Below are 21,366 nucleotides of genomic sequence, written 5' to 3'. Positions count from 1 at the left end.
CTTGTCATTTTTAACGTTTTTTAAAAATGTTTCCAAAATACCATATGATTCCACTCCTTTTATTTCCATCACTTATCTAATTTTTCATTCTTAATCTATTTATTCTAATTTATTCTAGAGAGATAAATAAAGCTAATATAAATATAGAGATATTGTACAGACATAAAGATAATTACTTTGAATATTATAAATTATAGAGTTTTTAATGGCCTAAGGGATCCAAACTTGGTCCGACAAGTATCCTGGCCTAGGCCATGAAGGGCTTTAAAGGTGATAACCAGCACTTTGAACCTCACCCGAAGGGCAACCGGTAGCCAATGCAGGTCGCACAGGAGGGGTGTAACATGGGAGTGTCAGGACACTCCCATCACAACCCACGCGGCCGCATTCTGCACTAGTTGAAGCCTTCAAATGGGCAGCCATTCAAGCCTTCAAGGGCAGCCCTAGATAGAGAGTGTTGCAGTAGTCAAGACGGGAGGTGACCAGCGCATGAGTAACGGTGCGTAGGGCATCTTGGTCCAAGTAAGGGTGCAGCTGATGCACAAGGCGGACCTGGGCAAATGCCCCCCGGGTCATGGTCGCTACGTGATCTTCCAAAGACAACCGTGAATCCAGAAGGACACCCAAGTTGTGGGCCCTATCCACAGGGGGTAACACCTCACCCCCGATGGTCAACGATGGAATATCTCGATTGGACCCAGATGCCGGTACCCACAGCCACTCAGTCTTGGCGGGGTTGAGTTGGAGCCTGTTCCTCCCCATCCAGGTCCGTACTGCTTCCAGGCACAGGACATCACGTTGAGGGCATCACTAGGCTGGTTTGGGATGGATATAAAAAGCTGGGTATCATCAGCATACTGATGATACCACACCCCAAAACCATGGATGATCTCCCCAAGTGGCTTCATATAGATGTTGAACAGTAGAGGCGAGAGAACCGACCCCTGGGGCACCCCACAAGTGAGGGGCCTCATAGCCGATCTCTGCCCCCCTGCCAACACCGCTTGCATATGGCCTGAGAGATAGGAGGAGAACCACCGTAAAACAGTGCCTCCCACTCCCAATCCCTCGAGTCATCGCAGCAGGATACCATGGTCGATGGTATCAAAAGCTGCCGAAAGATCCAAGAGGACCAGAACAGAGGAGTGTCCCCTGTCCCGAGCCCTCCAGAGATCATCCACTAGTGCGACCAATGCCGTCTCCGTGCTACGCGCTGGCCTGAAACCTGTTCCATGAGTTTGTTTCTTTTTGCTGGTTCTTTTAAGGGTAAAAGGTTTTGTATCTTTTTTTTCTATCCCCTTTTCTGCCTTTTTGTGCTTGTTTTATACCTTGTTATATATTTTACGTACCCTAACCCTTTACTGGGAGGGTACACCAGACAGGGAAATGTCAATGATGTCTGGGATTGGGAGAAGAACATCTCCTTTGGCATGCTGTGCACATGCACAGCACGCCAAAGACTTTTACCCACATCTGAGCTTACAAACTGCACAGAGACTTTTACCCACATCTGAACTTACAAACTGCCAATCATGCCGGGGCTTGGGGAGAAGGCCCTCTCCTTTCCATGTGGATAAAAGTTCCTAAACTTGGAATGTGTGTATGTGTGTGCATGCATGCACTTGGCTGCCAGCAGCACCAAATTGTCCCCACATGAAATTAGCCAGTATGACTTGTTCCATCCCGACCCAGCCATCCCGAGTCAGCCACATCCAGTAAGTGGTGTCAAGCGGGTCACACCTACCCAGTCAGCCACACACACCCAGTTGACCATGCCAACCACAGCCCTGATGAGGCCCTCAATGAAATAAAGTTTGGCACCCCTGTTTTAGAGTGAGGTGGCATCAAATTGAATAAAATAAATATCACTAAAGATAAAGAAAAAGATTCAATACTGGAATGAGAGACTCAGATAAAAGAGAATGTTTGACAATGAGTTTGAGCATAGTTTAAAAAATAACATACTCAGAAGTGTAGACATAAAATGTACAATGCAAAATAAAAACCATATTAAATAGCTTATAGAGTCATAAAATAGTTAAATTTGGGGTGTTTTTTGGTTTGGTTCAAATTTCATAAAAGTACATTAGCTTTTTTCATTAATATGTTAAAATGTATTATAAACAAACATAAAATAACATTTCTATCAAAAAGTTTTTAAAATCTTTCTTACCAAATAGGGACAATAGCTTGCCACTTGTGCAGCAAGGACAAGGCCATCATGAAGATCTCTATCGTAGTTAACTATCCATCTTTTTGGAGGTATGTCTCCTATTTAAATGAGATTTTAGAATTTCACAATATAAAATTTGTGGATTTATAAAAATGTTGTGTTTGTTCTTTATGGGAAATGCAATGTATCTGGTAAACCTGAGTCTTCTTACAATTATTAAAAATTATCATTCCTTCCCTGAATTATATTATGAGGCTTCCAACTTCTCCATAAAGCTGCTAGACAAGGATCATACTTTTGCAAGCTAAGGCAGAAATATTTTTTTTCTTTTTCAGTAGGTACACTAAGAGAAACAGGGAGCAATTTCCTTTCTTGCTGCTTCATTTTCTAATTTAGATTACAGCTCCCAGACACTCTGGCAGCAGAGTGTACTCTTTCTTCTTAGGAACTGGTCCCAAATCCTATTGTAGGACACCTGCCCAAAATCTTATTAGCTGCTTGAGAATGGAGCAGAAACGTACGACATCCTGGGGGATTAAGTCACTTCCAAGAGAATAACTTCATAGGGGACTATGATCAACACATTGCTTTGTTTTCATATAGTTAGTTCTTTTGGCCACAGAACAGCATAAACTAACCTAAAACTGTAAAATTTTACAAACTTCTGGACCATCTCTATAGACTATAGGAATGTAGATAAAGGATTAAAATTAATAGCACAGAAACAAGGAAAAGTCTACAAAGAATTTAAAGGTGAATTATATTAATACTAAAATGTATTTAGTATGTTTTAATATTGGTGTATTATGATAGCTGAATATTGTTATAAAGATAATTAAATTGTATACATTAGATCTAAAATATGAAAAACAAAATGTTTTATGAAAATCAAGCAAGACAAAACAAAAACAATAGAATATAGGTCATAATGGGTCCAACAGGTTGGTCATGTTAAGGGTCCTATCAGCCAAGGAATGTCAGCTGGCAGAGACTAGGAGACATGCTTTCTCTACCATAACTCTGCTCTCTGGAACATTCTCCCTTAGAAATTAGGATGACTCCAATCGTATTGGCCTTTCATAAACCCTTGAAGACTTGGTTATATGTGTGGATCTGAGATCCTGAGTGTATAAATGGCTCTATTTCCTGGCTATATTGATATCTATGTTGAAAATCTTTCTCAGCTGCAATGTCTAAAGATGTTCTCACTCATCTACGCCAAAAGCATTAAAAGATGTTTTAAAAAAGACAACTGGACTTTCTTGATTTTTGTTGAAGACATTTCACTTTTCGTCTGAAAGCTGCTTCAGTTCTAACTAATTTGTGGTGAATGGAAGGATTTATTCTCTTTACAGCAGCCAGTCATTAGCACTCTGAGAGGTGTTAAAACTAGGGGTTAAACTGTGTCTTCAGAGCCATCTGAATCAGAGTGCAAACAAGTGTGGAACATTCTGGAATTGTTGAAAGGATTGGCTGCCATATATATTTATTTTTTATTTATATTGTAATTGTTTTAATTGTTGATGATTGTTCACTGCCCACAATCACGTTTCTGAAATGGGCAAATGCTGTATAGACATTAAATAATTAATTAAATAAAATAAATGACTACAAATAACCAAGTACATAGCAATCAACAACACAACTATGCAAATGTGCAAGGATTTTGTTGCATCTAATTAACTTTTTACAAGCTCCTGCCCAAATTTAGCAACCTTGCATGTCATAAAATAATTATCATTTGAGACTAGTGAGAAAATATAAATTGGTATGCACAATCTGGCAGTGATACAAGTATTGGAGAAATCAGACTTTGAATGATTCTATAAAATGAACAATAGAAAGAGATATGTTCAATAGTTTCAATGTTCATCGAGCCATAGGAACAAGTTACATTTTCTATATACTGTACAGGCTTACTGTGAGGGCAACAAATTTGGTTGCATCACAGAATGCTATATAATTGAGGTCAGTAAAAGAGAAATACAAAATGGCCTGGGAGCAAATAGCAAAGCAGTAGGGGAACATAGGGTGGGAAATTGCAATTTGCCATTACAGGGAAAGGGGAGAGGCTGATGGGTGCCTCTTCATTTCAGACTATAGTTTAACCCAAGAAGGTTGACCATTGACCACAACATCTCCAATGTAACTTTCCTGAACTTTAATGGCAGAGATGTCAGAATTTAATTTTAGATGAAAATGCTGTCCTGGAACATGTCACAGAGACCTTACAGAAATCGGGGAGACAGTTTTATTTCTGCAAACTCTGTCTGTAAGGTTACTTTCATAGTGCGGTGCTCTAGGATAAAGGGTACTAAGTGCAGCATCTGTGTTCTATAGGAATTCAACTCAAACATTCTATCTATATGATGGCGAACCTATGGTACGTGTGCCCGAAGGGGCACACAGAGCCATGTCACCTGGCACGCTAGCTCTCGCCCCAGCCCAGCTCCGCTGTGCATGCGTGCAAGCCTCCCGTGAGCCAGCTGGTCTTTGTGTCTCTGCAGCACTTGTGTGGGGGCAGGGCGCATGCAGGGGACGTGCATGTGCATGCGTGGGGGGGCACATGCACCAGGGGAGTGCTCGCATTGCATTTGGCGGTTCACATGCAAGCCCCTCCCCGCCATGCCCCATTTTGGCCTAGAAGGCTTCCTGCACCAACCTGGAAGCCAAAACGGGGCACAGGAAAGCCGTGTGAGCCGCCCCCCCATGCCCCATTTTTGGCCTGGAAAGCCTCCTGCATCAACCTAGAAGCCAAAACAGAGCACAGGGGGGGGGGGGCGCATGTTGTATTCTATTATATAAAATTGTATTCTATTATGTAAACAAAATAACATTTTCCATTTACTGATGAATAGCTAGGTTGACTAGCTTTACCTCTGCTTCAGTGTGTAGTTTTTAAAATCTCGACAATTACTTGCTCTTTTTATGAATATATAACTAGGAAATCTATTAATTAAAATTCCCCATATGTCTTGACTGACAATTATGTTATGTGCTTCAATAATCAATATAGTTCATCACTCAGAATATTTATCAACTAACAATGCATAAGCAGAGGAGTCATGGGTAAATATTATAATGAATTAAAAAGTAACCCAATTTATAAGTATAACTTTGGATATTTTAATATTTAAAGTAATAAAGTAATAAAGTTTAAAAGCTTGAAGCAATACTAAGAGAAAATTAACAAGAAAACATGAGGATGATTCAATATCTGAAGTATGAAGTCAAAGCTTCCTCATTTACATTAAAATCACTGAACAGTCAGTGGCAACTTGAATTTGTTCACAAGTTAATACATGTAAGTTAAGATACAAGAAATAAAGCTTGTGTAAAGTCTAACCCTTTAAATTAAAAAAAAACGCATGTTTTCTTTAATTCCTTTCTTTCTATTTTGTACATCTAGATGTTAGATCTAAACATACTTTACCTATTCACTCTTTATCTATGCACATTAAAGTATCTTAGTGAACTGTAAAAATATATACTAAAAATACAAAATGGCATGGCTATTAAAAATAATTCAATCCTATTTAAAGTGGTCAATCATAAAGTCAATGTGTAGCATCAACAGCTATCTGCTTTGTAATTTGTTACTATTGTTTCTGTTATTCTTTTACAAAAAATGTATTTATAGTATTTCTGGACTAATTAATATCTACTATATTAGGATGCAGAATTAACTTTTTAAAATTACATGTGTTTTCATGAATCTTGAATTTGTATGTGCAAGTTCAGAGGATTTCTTTCAAAATGTTTTTCAAGGTACCGGGTTTCCCTGAAAATAAGACCCTGTCTTATATTTTTTTGAACCACAAAATAAGCGCTTGCCTTATTTTCAGGGAGGTCTTATTATTTTGGGGCACATGGAGCAAGATGGAGAGCCTCTTGCCACCTTACCTGATTTCCAGCTCTGCGTTTAAATAATTTTTGGGGAGGGCTTATTTTTGGGGTGAGGCTTATTTTAGTGCATGCGCTCAAAAGGCTGAATGGGCTTATTATCAGGGGATATCTTATTTTCAGGGAAACGGTATACATCAGGGGTGAAATGCTCCCGGTTCGGACCGGATCGCCCGATCCGGTAGCAATGGAGGCGGGTGGTTCGGAGAACTGGTAGCAAAAATCCCTCCCCCCCCCATTGCCCAGCTGAGCCGCGCAATCATCAGAGGATTTTTTTTTTAAAAAAAGCATTTTTTCTACAACCTCTTTGGCTGAAAAAATGCTTTTAAAAGTAAAAAAAAAAGCCTCTGATGATCACGCGGCTCAGCTGGGATCATCAGAGGCTTTTAAAAGCATTTTTTCTACAACCTCTGAAGAGGTTGTAGAAAAAATGTTTTTAAAAGGAAAAAAAGCCTCTGCCGATCAGGCAAGTCAGCTGGGATCATCAGAGGCTTTATACTATTTTAATATTTTGCATGTTATTTTAAATATTAATGCTTATCAAATTGAAATTCTGCATTACATCTGCAATCAATACCAAAAAAAAAAGTTTTATCGTTATGGTTACCATATTTTCAGTGGTGTAATAAACTAGTTGGCTACTCTGTACTATAATAAGAGCGCCTCTCTCTTGGAGTCCCTGATCACAAGCCTTCATGGTCATTTCATCCTGATCTTTAGACTGCCTGCCCCCTTTGAATGGAACCTATCACCTTAAAAACTTTTTTTCTTTATCTCAGACACTATGGACAAGAGTTCTGCCAGTTTCCCCTTGGAGCCTATCTGACAAAAAGAATGACAAAATGTGGTCCTTTCTTCCTGCACCTCCCAACAACAATCTAACAATGGATGGAAGTTATTAAAACAATGGAGGGTCAAGGGACAACAGCTGTAAAGAAAAGTGTGTCAATGGAAATTTTGTTCCAAGAAGAAAATATATTTCTGAACTTTTTAATGCAGTATAGTTGAGAAAATTATAATAGTGTACACCAACTGTAAAATTGTAAAACTGCAATAGGAAATTATAGCAATAATATGAGATGATCTCCTTTCTTGTACAGCAGGAAAAAAGTCTACAAACACAGTTAACAAATTCAATTATTTTCCCCACCTTTCTTGCAGTTTTTCCACACAATTTTTCGTGTCTTCTCAAAATGTCTGTTCATCCAAATAAGAAGAATTATTTCAGATGAAGAATATATATTACTTGACAAAAGATCGATGCTTATTTTTGGAAGGTGTTCTGCATCTTCTGCATTGGTCTGGCTAGTGTCTTCAAGAACAGAGACTCGCTGGAGAATCAGAATCTGAAACAAGAAGCTATATTGCTTTTTACCAATAACTAGTTGTATATTATGTAAAATCCTACTAAATGAACTTTAATATTGTAATCTTTTTACTTATGCATCAGTTGAATTTTATAACTAGTAATTCTACTATAAGAATATTCACATTTCATATTTACCTTTGCTGAATGCCACACACAGACTTATGGGTTCCTATCAGTGTTAGAAACAAACCCAGGTAGATGAAAGTTCATGTTTTTGAAAGAGAAAATTGATTCTTTGCTACAATAGTGATCCAATACAATGTACAAACTATGTCCACTGGAGCTATAATTTTTCCACTCTTATCCGGGGCCAAAAATCCCAGTGATTTCAGTGGTTGCATGGTAGTACTATTATAGGATGGACCTTTCATTGTTTACAGCAAATTCCATTCCTCCCCCCCCCCCCCGCCAACCCAGTTATAGCAAACCAAACCAATGTTTCAGTATTGGATTAAAGATTAGAGGCTACCAAATCTGACCTGTGGAAATCTAGGTAACCGCTAGATGGCAACAAACACTTTTTCTGCATCTTTCTGCTGCTATCTAATGGACATATAAATCAATACATTAAGAACAGAAATGTCTCAAATTAAGTAAATATTTTTAAGATCAGTTATATATTATGATGAGTGAGATTTATATCAGAATATTAATATTCATCTCAACACTCCTGACTCAGTATTCCAGCCATCTTGAAGAAGAGTATTCAATTATGATTTCTTGTTTAGCTCCCAAACTCACAGTATTTTTTAGATTTCATTTTTATATTTATATTCAGGCAATTACCAACTACAAATTACTAACTACAAAACCTAGACCCTATAATTTTGTGTCTACAGCAAATAGACTAAATTCTACTTTTCATCCTTTTCTTTGCATTTTGAAAACATTTTTTTCTCTCCGAGCTTGTTTACTTGCAGACATTTCATTACCCAACTAAATAATGAGAGTGAGTATAGCTTATACTCCCTTTCTATATAGAGGAACTTCACCTGCCAGCTTTGGTGGGGATGTAGTATTCTTTTTTACTTAATTGTTAATTGATTGCCTGTTGTTAATCTAAGTTCATATGAGTGTTGGCTGCCAGAGAGGGTGTATTCTGGTCTTTTTGCTTCCTTCTTTTTTATTGTCTCTTTTGAATGGTGTGTAAACGTGGTTTATGTATCTATTGATGGCTCATTCCAAACTTCCAGAAATTCACTAGCATCTCTGGATTTAACCTAGTCTACGATGTTCAGTTTCCCTGTTGAAACTGTGATCTGTCCATGTGTTGTAAGATTAAGGAATTTTCATCATGTCTTCTGACTGCTAGTTGGCATTCAGTCTTCTGCCTGCCTATCCTACAAAGTAGCTGTTACAGTCCTTACATGTATGTTGTAAATAACTCCTGTTTTTTTCTTCTTGGGCTACTGGGTCTTTTGGATAACCTATAATAAAATATTTTGGAGAGCTTAGTTGATTTGTATGCCACACTGATGAGTGCAGTTATAATCGTTTGTCAGTTGTTTCTGAGATATTTTTTTGAAATATGGCAGTGTTAATCTTTCCACAGCTTTTGCTTGTTGTGCTGTACTAGACTGAATGGTCAGATACTTTTTGATAAAGTAGCATGGGTATCCATTCTGTTGGATGATCTTGTATAGGTAGTCTGGTGTTCTGGAGTGCTGTAGAGTGTTTATATTCATCTGAATAATGTTCTTACACAGCACCTCTTGTGACAGTTATTTTTTAAAAAAATCAGGCAGCATGTCTTTTTCAATCTTTCAGAGACTTCACTAAAGATTTTAAGTGTCCAGATTCAGTCTACATTCTTCGTTCTTATTTTTCTTTAAGTACCAAGTTGCTTTTAAGTTGTCCAATCATTTTTCAGATTGATGTATATGATAATGTGAAGTTAATTTTAGTCACTATTTATGCAATATGTGCCTTGCCCAAATTCATAGACCCAAATACATATTTACATATATAAATAAAATGATTGCACTTTATTTTGCAGTCATAATTGCAGCTAAAACAAGCAATAGTTTTACATTATGTCAATCAAGTTTGTGTGAATAAAGACTTATTCATCTCACCTTGTATATTTGAATTAGTACATCTGTCCAGGCTCGCTTACTCACAGCCTCAAAGGTAGAGTCATCCAAAACATAAATATAACTCTCATCTTCATCAGATTTTTGAATCTTTAAATGAAGACAAAATAATTCTGATTTACATTTTGGTTTTCTTTCATCATCTACCACAATGAACTAATATTAACTATTATCTGAAATAAAATTATTATTAAGATGTTCTGCATATTTGGGTGTAATAAATTACTGTAGTAGTAGTAATAAATCTGTGGATGCAGAAAATGCTGTGTCCAAAATTCTATATAAGATTATAAAAATGGTATTATAGTCATACCAATATTTATTTGGTAACTTGATCTGCTTTCAAATAAATATGCTTCAGCTTAGATTCACATGCAGGAAATAGAGGGGGAAAGCATGTTATATTTCCAGCAGACATCCTTCAAAAAACTGTACATTTCCTTCTTGATGTAAGTTTCACTGAAGCACTACAAGCTGACTATAGCTTGTAAATAACTCACGACAAAATAAAAAGTTGTAGATTTACATATTATACTATTATTCATACAACCAGAGGAAAAAAAATCTTTTGAATTATTACAGTATATTAACATTAAAAATACAAAGTTTAGCTAGGTAAATTACCTTCAGCATAAGCTGTAAATGGGACCACATCATATAATCTTCAAAGTCAAGAAGAAACTGAGGCATAATGTGGGAAAGAGACGCTCCTTGACTTCTAAAGTCAACATCAAAGCAAAGTAAAAAAAAATAGAAACAATGCAAAATATTGGAAAAGAATGACTAACTTCAAGAGATTTTATCCATAGCCATAAATTTGAAATGATATCCTCCAAAAGAGATACTTAACAGATTACTTTTTCTCACAAGAACATTTGTCCCTCTGAATAGAGGAGTAGACTATTGCAGGATTTTACAACCAAAGAATAGGAATCCTAAGAATACTTGGGAATAAAAACCATTGAACTCAATAGAATTTTATACAGGATAAGTATACATAGGTTTATGATTGCAAAATGTAGCTTGTTGAGCTTTTTGCAAACAGCTATTTTCTTTTCTTCTTTTCCATCCCAAATTGTAACTCTCTTTCTCATCTTTTCCCGGTTCTGTCCCTTCTCCCTTCATTTTATCACCATCTTATTTAGTTCATTTGATGAAAGGAAGGGAGGAAATGAGGGTTAATATATATACTTTCACATGTTTATTAATTTTACAAATTAGATAATTAAAACTATTTGCCTGTGAAATAAGTTAACACCTTTTAATTGAATTAATACTGATTTTATATTTTTGCCCTTACCTTGTTCATTTATGGAATGTGGCCTCTGGCCAGTATATCTATAATTTATATCTCTTTTTATTGTGGTTTTTGAAGGCAGTCTTAAAATTAATATCATTTTCTTTCAGAATGGTCTAGCATAATATTAGTACTTCAGTAAATATGTACAGATCTGGAAAACTTTTGAAACTACATGCAAATCATACTAGTATTTTCAAAGCACATACTTGAGAAAAGTGATCATTGTAGAATGTTGCCAGTGAAGTTGCACCACTCGTTGGATGGGATCAAAAGGCAAAACTTGACTTGAACTAATTCCAGGCAATAATTGTCCACTTAAATGAATCAACATGTCATAAATTGTCTTGGTATCCTTACCAAGATTTAGCTTAAGTTTTTCATCTGATGAAGTCATTTGAATTTTACAAATATCACTAGATAGAGGATAGAAAGAAATCTGTTTTATTATTAAAAGTAAGGTAAATTAAAGAACCTCCTACTGAATTATTTTATTATTTTGTAGTACAGGTAAAGTCCTTGACTAATGAACAAAATTGAGCCCAACATTTCTGTTGCTAAGTGAAACATTAGTTAAGTGAATTTTGCTCCATGAGCCACGGTGGTGCAGTAGTTAGTGTGCAGTACTGCAGGTACTTCTGCTGATCACCAGCTGCCAGCAGTTTGGCAGATCGAATCTCACCAGGCTCAAGGTTGATTCAGCCTTCCGAGGTCAGTAAAATGAGGACCCAGATTGTTGGGGGCAATATGCTGACACTGTAAAACCGCTTAGAGGGCTGTAAAGCACTGTGAAGTGGTATATAAGTATTGCTATTGCTATTGTTTTTACCTTTCTTCCCACAGTCATTGAGTGAATCACTGCAATTGTTAAGTGAATCTGGCTTCCCTATTGACTTTGTTTGTCAGAAAGTCTCAAAAAGCAATCACATGATCCCGGGACACTACAACCTAAGTATGAGTCATTTACTAAGTATTTGAATTTTGATCATGCTGCAACAGTTGTAAGTATGAAAAACAGTTGTCACTTATTTCAGTGCCATTATAACTTCGTACAGTAACTAAATGAACTGTTGTAAATTGAGGACTAACTGTATTTATTATTTGATATGCTGTTTGATTACCAACAAGTCTAGATAGTGTAACAATTAAACAAGAACAAGTGATGTAGTAATAATTTTTTTAAAAAGGTGGCAGGAACAACAAGCCCCAAAAGAAGGAAGCAAGGGAGCTTCACCCCCCCCTCCCCAACCAAAGGGGGATGCAAAGACTCAGGTTTTCAAGGAAGGCCTTCTAAACAACAATGGGAAGGTATGCAGATTTCAGGGAGAACATCATTCCACAGGGTGGATACTGCTATTGAGAAGGCATCCTTCTGGGGTCCTAATACAGGACACATTTTATGTGAAGGAACCTGGTGCACATCAACTATATTCTACTATATGGAATCAGTAAAAATCAATAAACTATTGATGAAAGCATACTTTTTCTGCTTTATTTTTCACTATGGAGAATTCACATGTAAGATTTAATATATATATACTGTATATAATTGTTAACATGCTGTTTGGTAATACAGACTCCTTTGGCAAGTAACTAATACTTGTCAGAGTTCCAAGTAACAGCCCAGATGAAATCAAAACTCCAAGGCCTGAGGTTTCCTCAAAGTATAGATTTATTAGGCATGTCATATTGGCACAGCTGGTGAAAACCCGACTCTGAAGCTCCCAGGTTTTCCCCACCCAAATCAAAATCCAAAGTTCTTCACCCCACTACACACAACCATCATATGTCCCAATCAGGTCATAGTCCCAGACCATCTATGCCCTGTCAGGTGCTGGTGAGATTGTCCTTGGCTATCAGAAGAAATAGTGTTATTATGGCTACATATTTCCCCAGTTATCTCTACTCCCCACTTCCTTTCCCACAGCTCGCTCCAGCGTTGCTGTGGCAACCCTAAAGACATTCCAAGATGGTTCCAGGGTTGATAGGCTGCCACTCAAGTGAAAAGGACATCCTGCAAAAGGGAAGAAAAACCCATAGAGAATTAAACTAACCCTGCTTCAATCTCCCCGACCTCCCCCGGTCGGCTCTTTGGGCTTCCCAGGATACTTGTCCTGAAATTATTTAACTAATCTGTCAGCTTTCACATCCCAACTTTTCACCCAAGTGGCCACAGACATGGGGTAGCCTTTCCATTGGACCAAGTACTGCAGTCGACCCCAATGCAGGCGCGCATCCAAAATTTTCTTCACTTCATAGTGGGTCTCTCTCTGCACTACAATAGGTCTCAGGGCTGCCCGGTCAACCGGTCTTAGCTGGGAGCCTACCGCTGGCTTTAACCACCTGCTATGAAAGACCGGATGCACTTTCCCTAGTAAGCGTGGGAGTCTAAGCTGTACGGTCACAGGGTTTATCACCTTCACTATTGGAAATGGCTCCACTCCACTCTCCAGGAGCTCAACTATAAAATGCATGGCAATTTCCTTCCAGGGACGGGTTGGCTCAGCTACTTGCTGAAGGAGCTTAGGGGGCTTCCTTGGTCTCTTCTTCATGGCTGCACAGGTAGTGCAGCTTTTTCAGTCCTTGTCCTTTTTTCATTTTTGGCCACCAGAGCTGTCATCTGGCTGGTGCAGAATCTTGAGATAACCAAAGTATCCAGCCAATTTAGTGTCATGGCTGCGCTGCAGGACCTGGAGTCTCTGGGTGGAAGGGACATACAGTTTGGTCCATTTTCACACCAGTTCATCTTTGAAGGTCAAGGCATCTTTGCTGTTTTTGAACCAAGGGTCTGCAGATAGGGCTGTCTTTAGTGCCGCAGTCATCTGGCTGTCATTGGGCTTGACCCCAGGTGGTGACTTGGGTTGCTGGCTGGGAGGTGGGAATGACAGTGTGGATGATCCCTCTCGGTGGCTGTTGAATTGTGGCTTTCTGGATAAGGCATCAGCCAGCAGGTTCTTTCCTCCTGGGATGTATTTTAATTCAAAGTCGAACTGCTTAAAGTATTGCACCCACCTGACTTGCTTGGGGAAGAGTTTTCATGGTGTTTTTAGTGCCTCTAGATTTTTGTGATCAGTCCAGACTTCAAAGGACACTTTACTCCCCTCTAAAAAGTGTCACCAGGTGAGGAGAGCCCAGAGGATGGTGTAAGCTTCCTTCTCCCAGACTGCCCAGTGTCCCTCAGTGTTGCTGAGGTTTTTTTTTTTTTTTTTTTTTTTTGAGGTGTAGGCACAGGGTTGCAGCTGGACCTGGAGGTTCGCTTGTAGCAGAACTGCTGCTATGGCCACATCGCTAACATCCGCCTGGACCAGGAAGGTTGCTCTGGGTGCTTGAGGACAGGTTCCTCCACAAATAATTTGTTTAGGGCCTTGAAGGCCTGCTGACACCCTAGGGACCAGGCCAGTTGTTGGCTTGGCTTTGGTTTGAAGGTCCCCCCCTTTTTTTTTTCAACAGTTCTGTGAGGGGGAGTGCCACTTCAGCGAAGGCAGGGATGAATTGTCTATAGAAGTTGGCAAACCTGAGGAAACTCTGAAGTTACTTGCGGGTGCATGGGAGTTACCAGTCTAGGACAACTTTTACTTTTCTTTAGGACTTGACGCACTAGTTTGACATGGTCCTCTAGGGTTTCACTGAAGATGAGAATGTCATTAGGTAGACTAGAACTCCCTTTTAAAGGTGCTTATGCAGCACATCGTTGATTAGTTGCATGAAAACTGCAGGAGATCCTTGTAATCCAAAAGGCAACACTTTGAACTGGAAGCTGCCTAGCAGGCAATTGAAGGCTGTCTTTCACTCATCTCCTTCTTTAATGCAGACTTGTAGTATGCTTCCCGCAGGTCTAGTTTGGTGAACACCTTCCCCTTTGCTAGGTGGGCTAGCATGTCCTTCATTAAGGGTAGGGGGTAGGTGTTTTCCATGCAAATGGTGTTGATTCCATGGAAGTCCACGCAAAACCTCATTGACGCATTCTTTTCTTTGAATAGCACTGGAGCTGCGACCCTGGACTTGGCTGGTTGGATGAAACCCCTTGCCAAGTTTGTGTCGATGTAATTCCTTAGTTTGTCCATCTCCTTGGGGGTCATGGAGAACATCTTGGGCTTAGGGAGTTTAGCTCCTGGCATGAACTCTATCGCAGTCGGTGGGTTGGGGAGGGGGGAGGGTGTTGCAGTCTTGCTTGCTAAATGCATCGGCCAGGTCCCTGTATTCTTTGGGCACCAGAGGCAGCTGGGCAGTGTGCCAGCGATGGTGGCAGCTTTCTCACAAGGGTTCAGGTCGTGATATGGTTTTGTATGGCTACTTCTCCTGCTAGGGTGGAATGGCAGCAGGCCAACCCCTATTCTTAGCTTCCTATAGCCATCTTCCCACATGATGGCGGGTGCCTATTTGTCCAACCAGGCTAGGCCCAGGATTATTGATTAATCATTTTCAGCACCACCACAAAGCGGATGAGCTCCCAGTGGTGACCCATTTCCAGTTTCACCGGCTTGGTGATTAGCATAGCTGGGAACCCCCCTATTAGCATCCCTTTGACTTGTTGAAAGCTTGTTCAAAGCATATGGGGCACACCAGGGGCATTGTGTCTATCCCTCATCTCTGGACTGTAGGGAGGCTAATCAGGCATCTAATGCACCCAGGGTCTATATCAGGGGTGAAATGCTCCCAGTTCGGACCAGATCGCCTGATCTGGTAGCGATGGGAGGCGGGTGGTTCTGAGAACTGGTAGCAAAAATCCCTGCCCCCCCCCTTTTAATTTTTAAAAGCATTTTTTCTACAACCTCTTCGGCCAAAAAAATGCTTTTAAAAGTAAAAAAAAAAGCCTCTGCTGATCACGTGGCTCAGCTGGGATCGTCAAAGGGATCATCAGCTGATGATCCCAGCTAAGTTGCCTGATCGGCAGAGGCTTTTTTTCTTTTAAAAGCCTCTGACGATCCTAGCTGAGTTGCCTGATCAGCAGAGGTTTTTTTTCTTTTAAATGCCTCTAACGATCAAAGCTGAGTTGCCTGATCGGCAGGGTTTTTTTTCTTTTAAATGCCTCTGACAATCCAAACTGAGTTGCCTGATCGGCAGAGGCTTTTAAAAGAAAAAAAGCCTCCACCGATCAGGCAACTCAGCTGGGATCGTCAGAGCCTTTTGAAAGCATTTTTTTAACAATCTCTTCGCCAAAGAGGTTGTAGAAAAAATGGTTTTAAAAGGAAAAAAAATGGCCATGCCCACCCAGTCACATACCTCCCCAAGCCACGCCCACAGAACCGGTAGTAACAAATTTTAGATTTCACCACTGGTCTATATGGCCTCTATCGTCCCCTTGGGTGTCTGTTCTGGGCACCACTATCTGGGATTTTATGGCAAAGGGGTGGATGGCTTCACTTACTATCGGGTCATCCCCACTGTTGTTGGTGCTGTCACCTGCAACATCAGGAGGGTCCTCAGCTGCCGGAGTTTCCTTGCTGGAGTCCTGATCTGAGCAACCGGAACTGGAGCAAGGCATTCAGATGTTTGGTGCCCCTGCTGGCCACACTGAAAGCACTTGATGGTTGCAGCTGGGGCCGGCTTTGGCTCCTCTGGATGTCTCAAACTGGACTGGTCCCAGAGCTCTTTTTGGCTTCTTCTCTCACATGGGCTTACAGTACAGGTGGACCTCCAAGTCCATAGCCACTGCCATCCGGTACCATTCCTGTATAAAGTCAGGGATGCCTTGATAAGTGCAGGCTTGGTCTAGGTCAGGGCCTCCTTGAAATAGTTGAAATAGTGGACCTGTCAGGGTTTCAAGGAACACCCCAACGAAATAAAGCTCTGAGGTTCCTCCAAGTTCCAATTTATTAGAGATGTCATGTTGGCACATCTGGGAAAACCCGACTCTGAAAGCTTCCAGGTTTTCTCCACCCAGCTAACAGTTCACACCCCATAAGTTCATCACATTGTCCAATTAACTCTTCACATTCAACTGGATACAATCTTCAGGCAGTCTCCATCAGATGCAGGAAAAAGTCCTTGAATATGGAATGTTGTTATGACTAACTTTCTACCACTCCAACACCCCCCTCCCAACTTCCCCAGCTAAAATATGTGGCAGTTAAGAAACAAAAAAGAAAATTGTCTTCCAAAACTGATAGGTCCCTCAGGAAATGAATGCATCCTGGGACAAGACTGAAGTCAAGGTTTAACACAATTAGCACATTAACCACCTCTCCCCCCCCACACACACACAGGAGGACCCTTAGGCTTATTAGAGAATTCATCATGAAATTGCCTAACTAAGGTGTTTGTCTGAACATCCCCACTCTTCACCCACTCTTGGCTTCAGACAAGGGGTATCCATTCCAATGAACCAAATTTCAAACGTGCCCTCTGCAATCTAGAGTCCAAAATCTTCACCTCATAATGAGTCTCACCCTGCACCACAATCAGCTTTGGGGGAGCAGCAAGTTGAGGTCTCAATTTAAATCTCACAGCAGGCTTTAACAGACTGCAATAGAAAACAGGATGAATTTTTCCCAGTATGCGGGGGAGATTTAACTGTACAGTCACTGGGTTAATCACTTTCACTATGGGGATGGGATCTAAATATTTTGGTCCTAACTTCTTACTCTTCAAACTCAAATGTATGTATTTGGTGGAAAGATACATGCAATCTCTCATCCAAAAGGGGGGTTGGAGAGATCAGTGTTTGTCTGCTTGCTTTTTGTATGCTTCGGCCAATGGACCTCAGGAACTCCCTCCAGAACTTAGCGGTGAACTGAACTCCTCGATCGGAGATCTCCCATCACGGAACTCCATGCAGCCGGTAGATCTGATTAACAAACATTTTGGCTAATCTCTTAGCTGAGGGAAGTCCAGAACAAGGAATAAAATGGGCCTGTTTGGAGAACAGGTCTATCACAGTCCATATTACAGTATGTCCACCACTTTCCAGGAGCTCTACTATAAAGTCCATAGCTATTTCTTCCCATGGGTGGCTGGGCTCAGCTACCTGTTGAAACAAACCGGGAGGCTTCCCCGGTCTTGTCTTATTGCTGGCACATGTGGCACAACTTTTTACATAGTCCTCCACATCAGCTTTCATCTTTGGCCACCAAAACTGCTGTCTAATCAGATGAAGGGTCTTTAGAAATCCAAAGTGACCAGCCAATCGAGAATCATGGCTACACTGGAGCACCAAGAGTCTCATGCTGTTGGGGATGTAAATTTTCGAACCTTTCCAAGCTAGTCCATCATGAGTCGTCAAAGTGTCTTGATTGTCGGCTAGCCATGGATCAGTAGATAGTGCTGCCTTCAAGTCGGCAGTTAGCTTCCCATCGATGGGATCAGTCCACCTGCTGGCCTGACTTTGGGGTAGTGACTTGTGCTGCACTCTGTGTGTCTGGGATGATGGCATGGATGACATCCTCCCTCTGGCTGTCATATTGGGGTTTCCTTGAAAGGGCGTCTGCAAGCAGGTTCTTCCTCCCTGGGATGTATTTCAGCTTGAAATCAAACCGCTTGAAGTACTGCGCCCAGCAGACCTGTTTGGGGGAGAGCCCTCGTGGAGTCTTTAAGGTTTCAAGGTTTTTATGGTCTGACCATACCTCAAAGGGGATCTTGGCTCTCTCTAGAAAGTGCCACCACGATAGAAGAGCCCAACGAACAGCAAAGGCTTCCTTCTCCCATACTGCCCATCTCCATCAGTGTCTGTGAGTTTTTTGGACACATATGTGTAAGGAAGCAGCCATCCTTGGGGGTCTTCCTGGAGGAGCACTGCTGCCATTGCAACATCGCTGGCGTCAGCCTGGACAATGAATTGCCTATCTGGGTCCGGGTGCTGAAGGATGGCTCCTCTGCAAACAGCCGTTTCAAGCTTTCAAACGCTTTTTGACAGCTTAGCATCCAGGCTAACAGCTGTGTTGGCCATGGCTTTGCGGGGGGGGGGGTGTCCTGTCTTTAGCAGTTCGGTAAGTGGCAGAGCCACTTCCGCAAAGGCTGGGATGAATTGCCAGTAGAAGTTAGCAAACCCCAGGAAACTTTGAAGCTGTTTTCTGGTGTGAGGGTGCTGCCAGTCAAGTACGGCTCGCACTTTCCCGGGCTCCATCTCTATACCTTCGTTCAACACTCAGTAGCCCAGGTAGTCCACAGAAGTTTTGTGAAACTCACATTTGGATAATTTTGCATAAAGTTTTGCAGCTAACAGTTTCTTTAGTTCTTGTCGGACTAATTTCACATGTTCTTCTAATGTCTCACTGAATATGAGAATGTCATCCAAGTAGACTAGAACCCCCTTGTATAAATGTTCAAGCAGCACTTTGTTAATCAATTGCATGAATACAGCAGGGGCTCCTTCGAGACCAAAGGGCATGATTTTGAATTAGAAGCTACCTAATGGGCAGTTGAAAGCAGTCTTCCATTCATCCCCTTCCTTTATGCGCACCCTGTAGTAGGCTTCTCTCAAGTCAAGTTTAGTAAACACTTTGCCTTTTGAAAGGTAGTTCAGTAGGTCTTTCGTGAGGGGAAGGGGGTAGGTGTTTTCCACACATACCACATTTATTCCATGAAAATCCACGCAGACCCTCATCCCCCCCAACTTTCTTTTCCTTAAACAGCACCAGGGCGGCTACTCTAGATTTTGCAGGTTGGATGAACCCTTGGGCTAGGTTAGTATCGATGTACTTTCTCAGCTCAGCCATCTCTTTCGGGGTCATTGAGTACATCTTTGGTTTAGGGAATTTGGCCCCAGGCTCAATCTCAATCGCACAGTCAGTGTGATGATGGGGGGGAAGGATGTTGCATTCCTCCTCACTGAATGCTTCAGCCAGGTCCCTGTATTCCTTGGGGACCTGGGGAGTCCCAGGTAGGACTTCGATGGCCGTCATGGCTGCCTCTTGTTGGTGGGGCCCCTGAGGGCTCATCTCAGTGGGTTTGGCTTCAGGAGGGATGGACGGCAAGGGGCCCACCCCATCATGACTTTTTGGTAGCTGTCCTCCCATTTGATTGTAGGGGCCCATTTGTCTAGCCAAGTGAGTCCCAGGAAATCGTATGGAGCAGCTTAAGAGGTGTGTCTTTATGCCTAGCTGCTCAACAATGGAGAAGCTAATTAAGCAACGGGTGCAGACGGTGTCTATTATTGCTTCTACCTCTCCATGCACTCTTGTCTCTGGCACTGTCAGCTTGACTTTGATCTCAAAGGGGTGGATGGTCCCACTTACCATCGGGTTGTCTTTGCTGCTGCTACTGCTAGCCGGCCCGTGCACCAGGTCCTTGGTTGAGATCTCTTCGCTCTCTCCAGGGGGAGGGGAAGTTGACTGCCTGCCGGGCAATTCTGCTGGCATCAGGGGGCTTTCGTGGGTCCCTTCTGCCTCGGGCTGACGTGGAAGGGCACAGTTGTGGAACTGGCACAGGTGCCAGGCACTCTGCAGCTCGATGACCCACTTGTCTGGAACGGTAGCATTTGATTGCCCCTGTAGATTGAGCAGGAGGTGTTTCAGTAGGGTTTGTCGGAGGATGTCTAACCAAAATTCTCCCTGGGGACCTCTCAGTGAGGGGTTGTGGCGTGGGTGAACTTCTCTATCAAGAGCTATTGACATGGTATATCAATCTTGCAGTCGCTCTGGCACCCCCCAGATTCCATAGGCGGTTCTGACTTCTTGATCAATGGCTTCTTTAAAATAATGCAGAAGTATTCTGTCCAGCCAATTTTCTAGGTTCCCCGCGACCTGTCTAAAGTCCCATACGAAGTCCTTTATGGGTCGATTTCCTTGACTAATGATCTTTATCTTGGCTTCACTCTCGTTGATTTGGTCTCGATCTTCGAACCTGGCCTGGAGCAGCTCAACAAAACCTTCAGCATCATTTAATTCAGCAACCCCCTCATTATGCAGCTGGGCTATCCAGTTAGCACCATCTCCCTTATTCCTCCCCTCTGAGATCGCAGATACTAAGTCGCAATCTATTTCGTATTGCTTTCCATACTGATCTTTATGAGCCCATACTCGGCTGAGGAAATAGGCCAGTTTGGTAGGCTTACCGTCAAACGTCGCTCTAAACCGTGGTGGCGGGACCCTTGCTGGTGGAATTGCCACGGCAACTGGAGGTAGGGCGGACCTGTTGTGGTGCTGCGGCAGGTGGCAGGTTGAATGCCAGCAGCTGAACTGGAACCTGCGGTGGCGGCGCTGCTGGATCAGACCCCATGGCAGTGCTGGGATTGTTGGGGCAAATTGGGCCCATGGTAATCCCGTAAGAGGGGGGGCCAGATGATGCTGGCGTCCACTGGCACTGGACCCACCCCTGGCCGGGATAGAATCCCCAGCCTGGGGAGGATAATTTCCGCAGGGGGTAGCATGAAGGCAGGTTGACGAGGGCTGGATACAGGACATCCAGACGATCGTTCTTTCGGTTCCATCTCCGGAGTTGGATCAGGCTGGCAACTTTTCCCATAATCCATCTCCCTGGAGCGAGCACCTAGGCTTTGCATCACCTCTGCAGCTTCAAGGGCTTGTACAACGCCTTCAGAAGGAGAATACCGGGTCTCGATAAACCTTCCAGTATGTGCTCCCATGGCTCCCAC

The 21,366-nt window shown here is 41.8% G+C and overlaps 1 protein-coding gene across 1 annotated transcript in view; it reads right to left on the bottom strand.

Moving 5' to 3' along the window:
- The window catches only part of CFAP47 (cilia and flagella associated protein 47), a 596,979-nt gene that overhangs the window by 422,813 nt on the left and 152,800 nt on the right, over positions 1-21,366 (bottom strand). Inside the window, exons 30-34 of the mRNA XM_087871295.1 lie at positions 11,045-11,251; positions 10,163-10,256; positions 9,521-9,628; positions 7,227-7,422; positions 2,174-2,271 (exon numbers count right to left, since the gene is read on the bottom strand). Of these exons, the coding sequence (XP_087727421.1) occupies positions 2,174-2,271; positions 7,227-7,422; positions 9,521-9,628; positions 10,163-10,256; positions 11,045-11,251 (703 nt within the window). The remainder of the gene's footprint in view (positions 1-2,173; positions 2,272-7,226; positions 7,423-9,520; positions 9,629-10,162; positions 10,257-11,044; positions 11,252-21,366) is intronic.

The sequence above is a fragment of the Pantherophis guttatus genome, chromosome 5 (genome assembly GCF_059756535.1).
Source record: "Pantherophis guttatus breed Tessera chromosome 5, ASM5975653v1, whole genome shotgun sequence".
In the NCBI taxonomy this organism is placed as follows: Eukaryota; Metazoa; Chordata; class Lepidosauria; order Squamata; family Colubridae; genus Pantherophis; species Pantherophis guttatus.
This window is presented reverse-complemented; position numbering and strand designations above follow the sequence as displayed.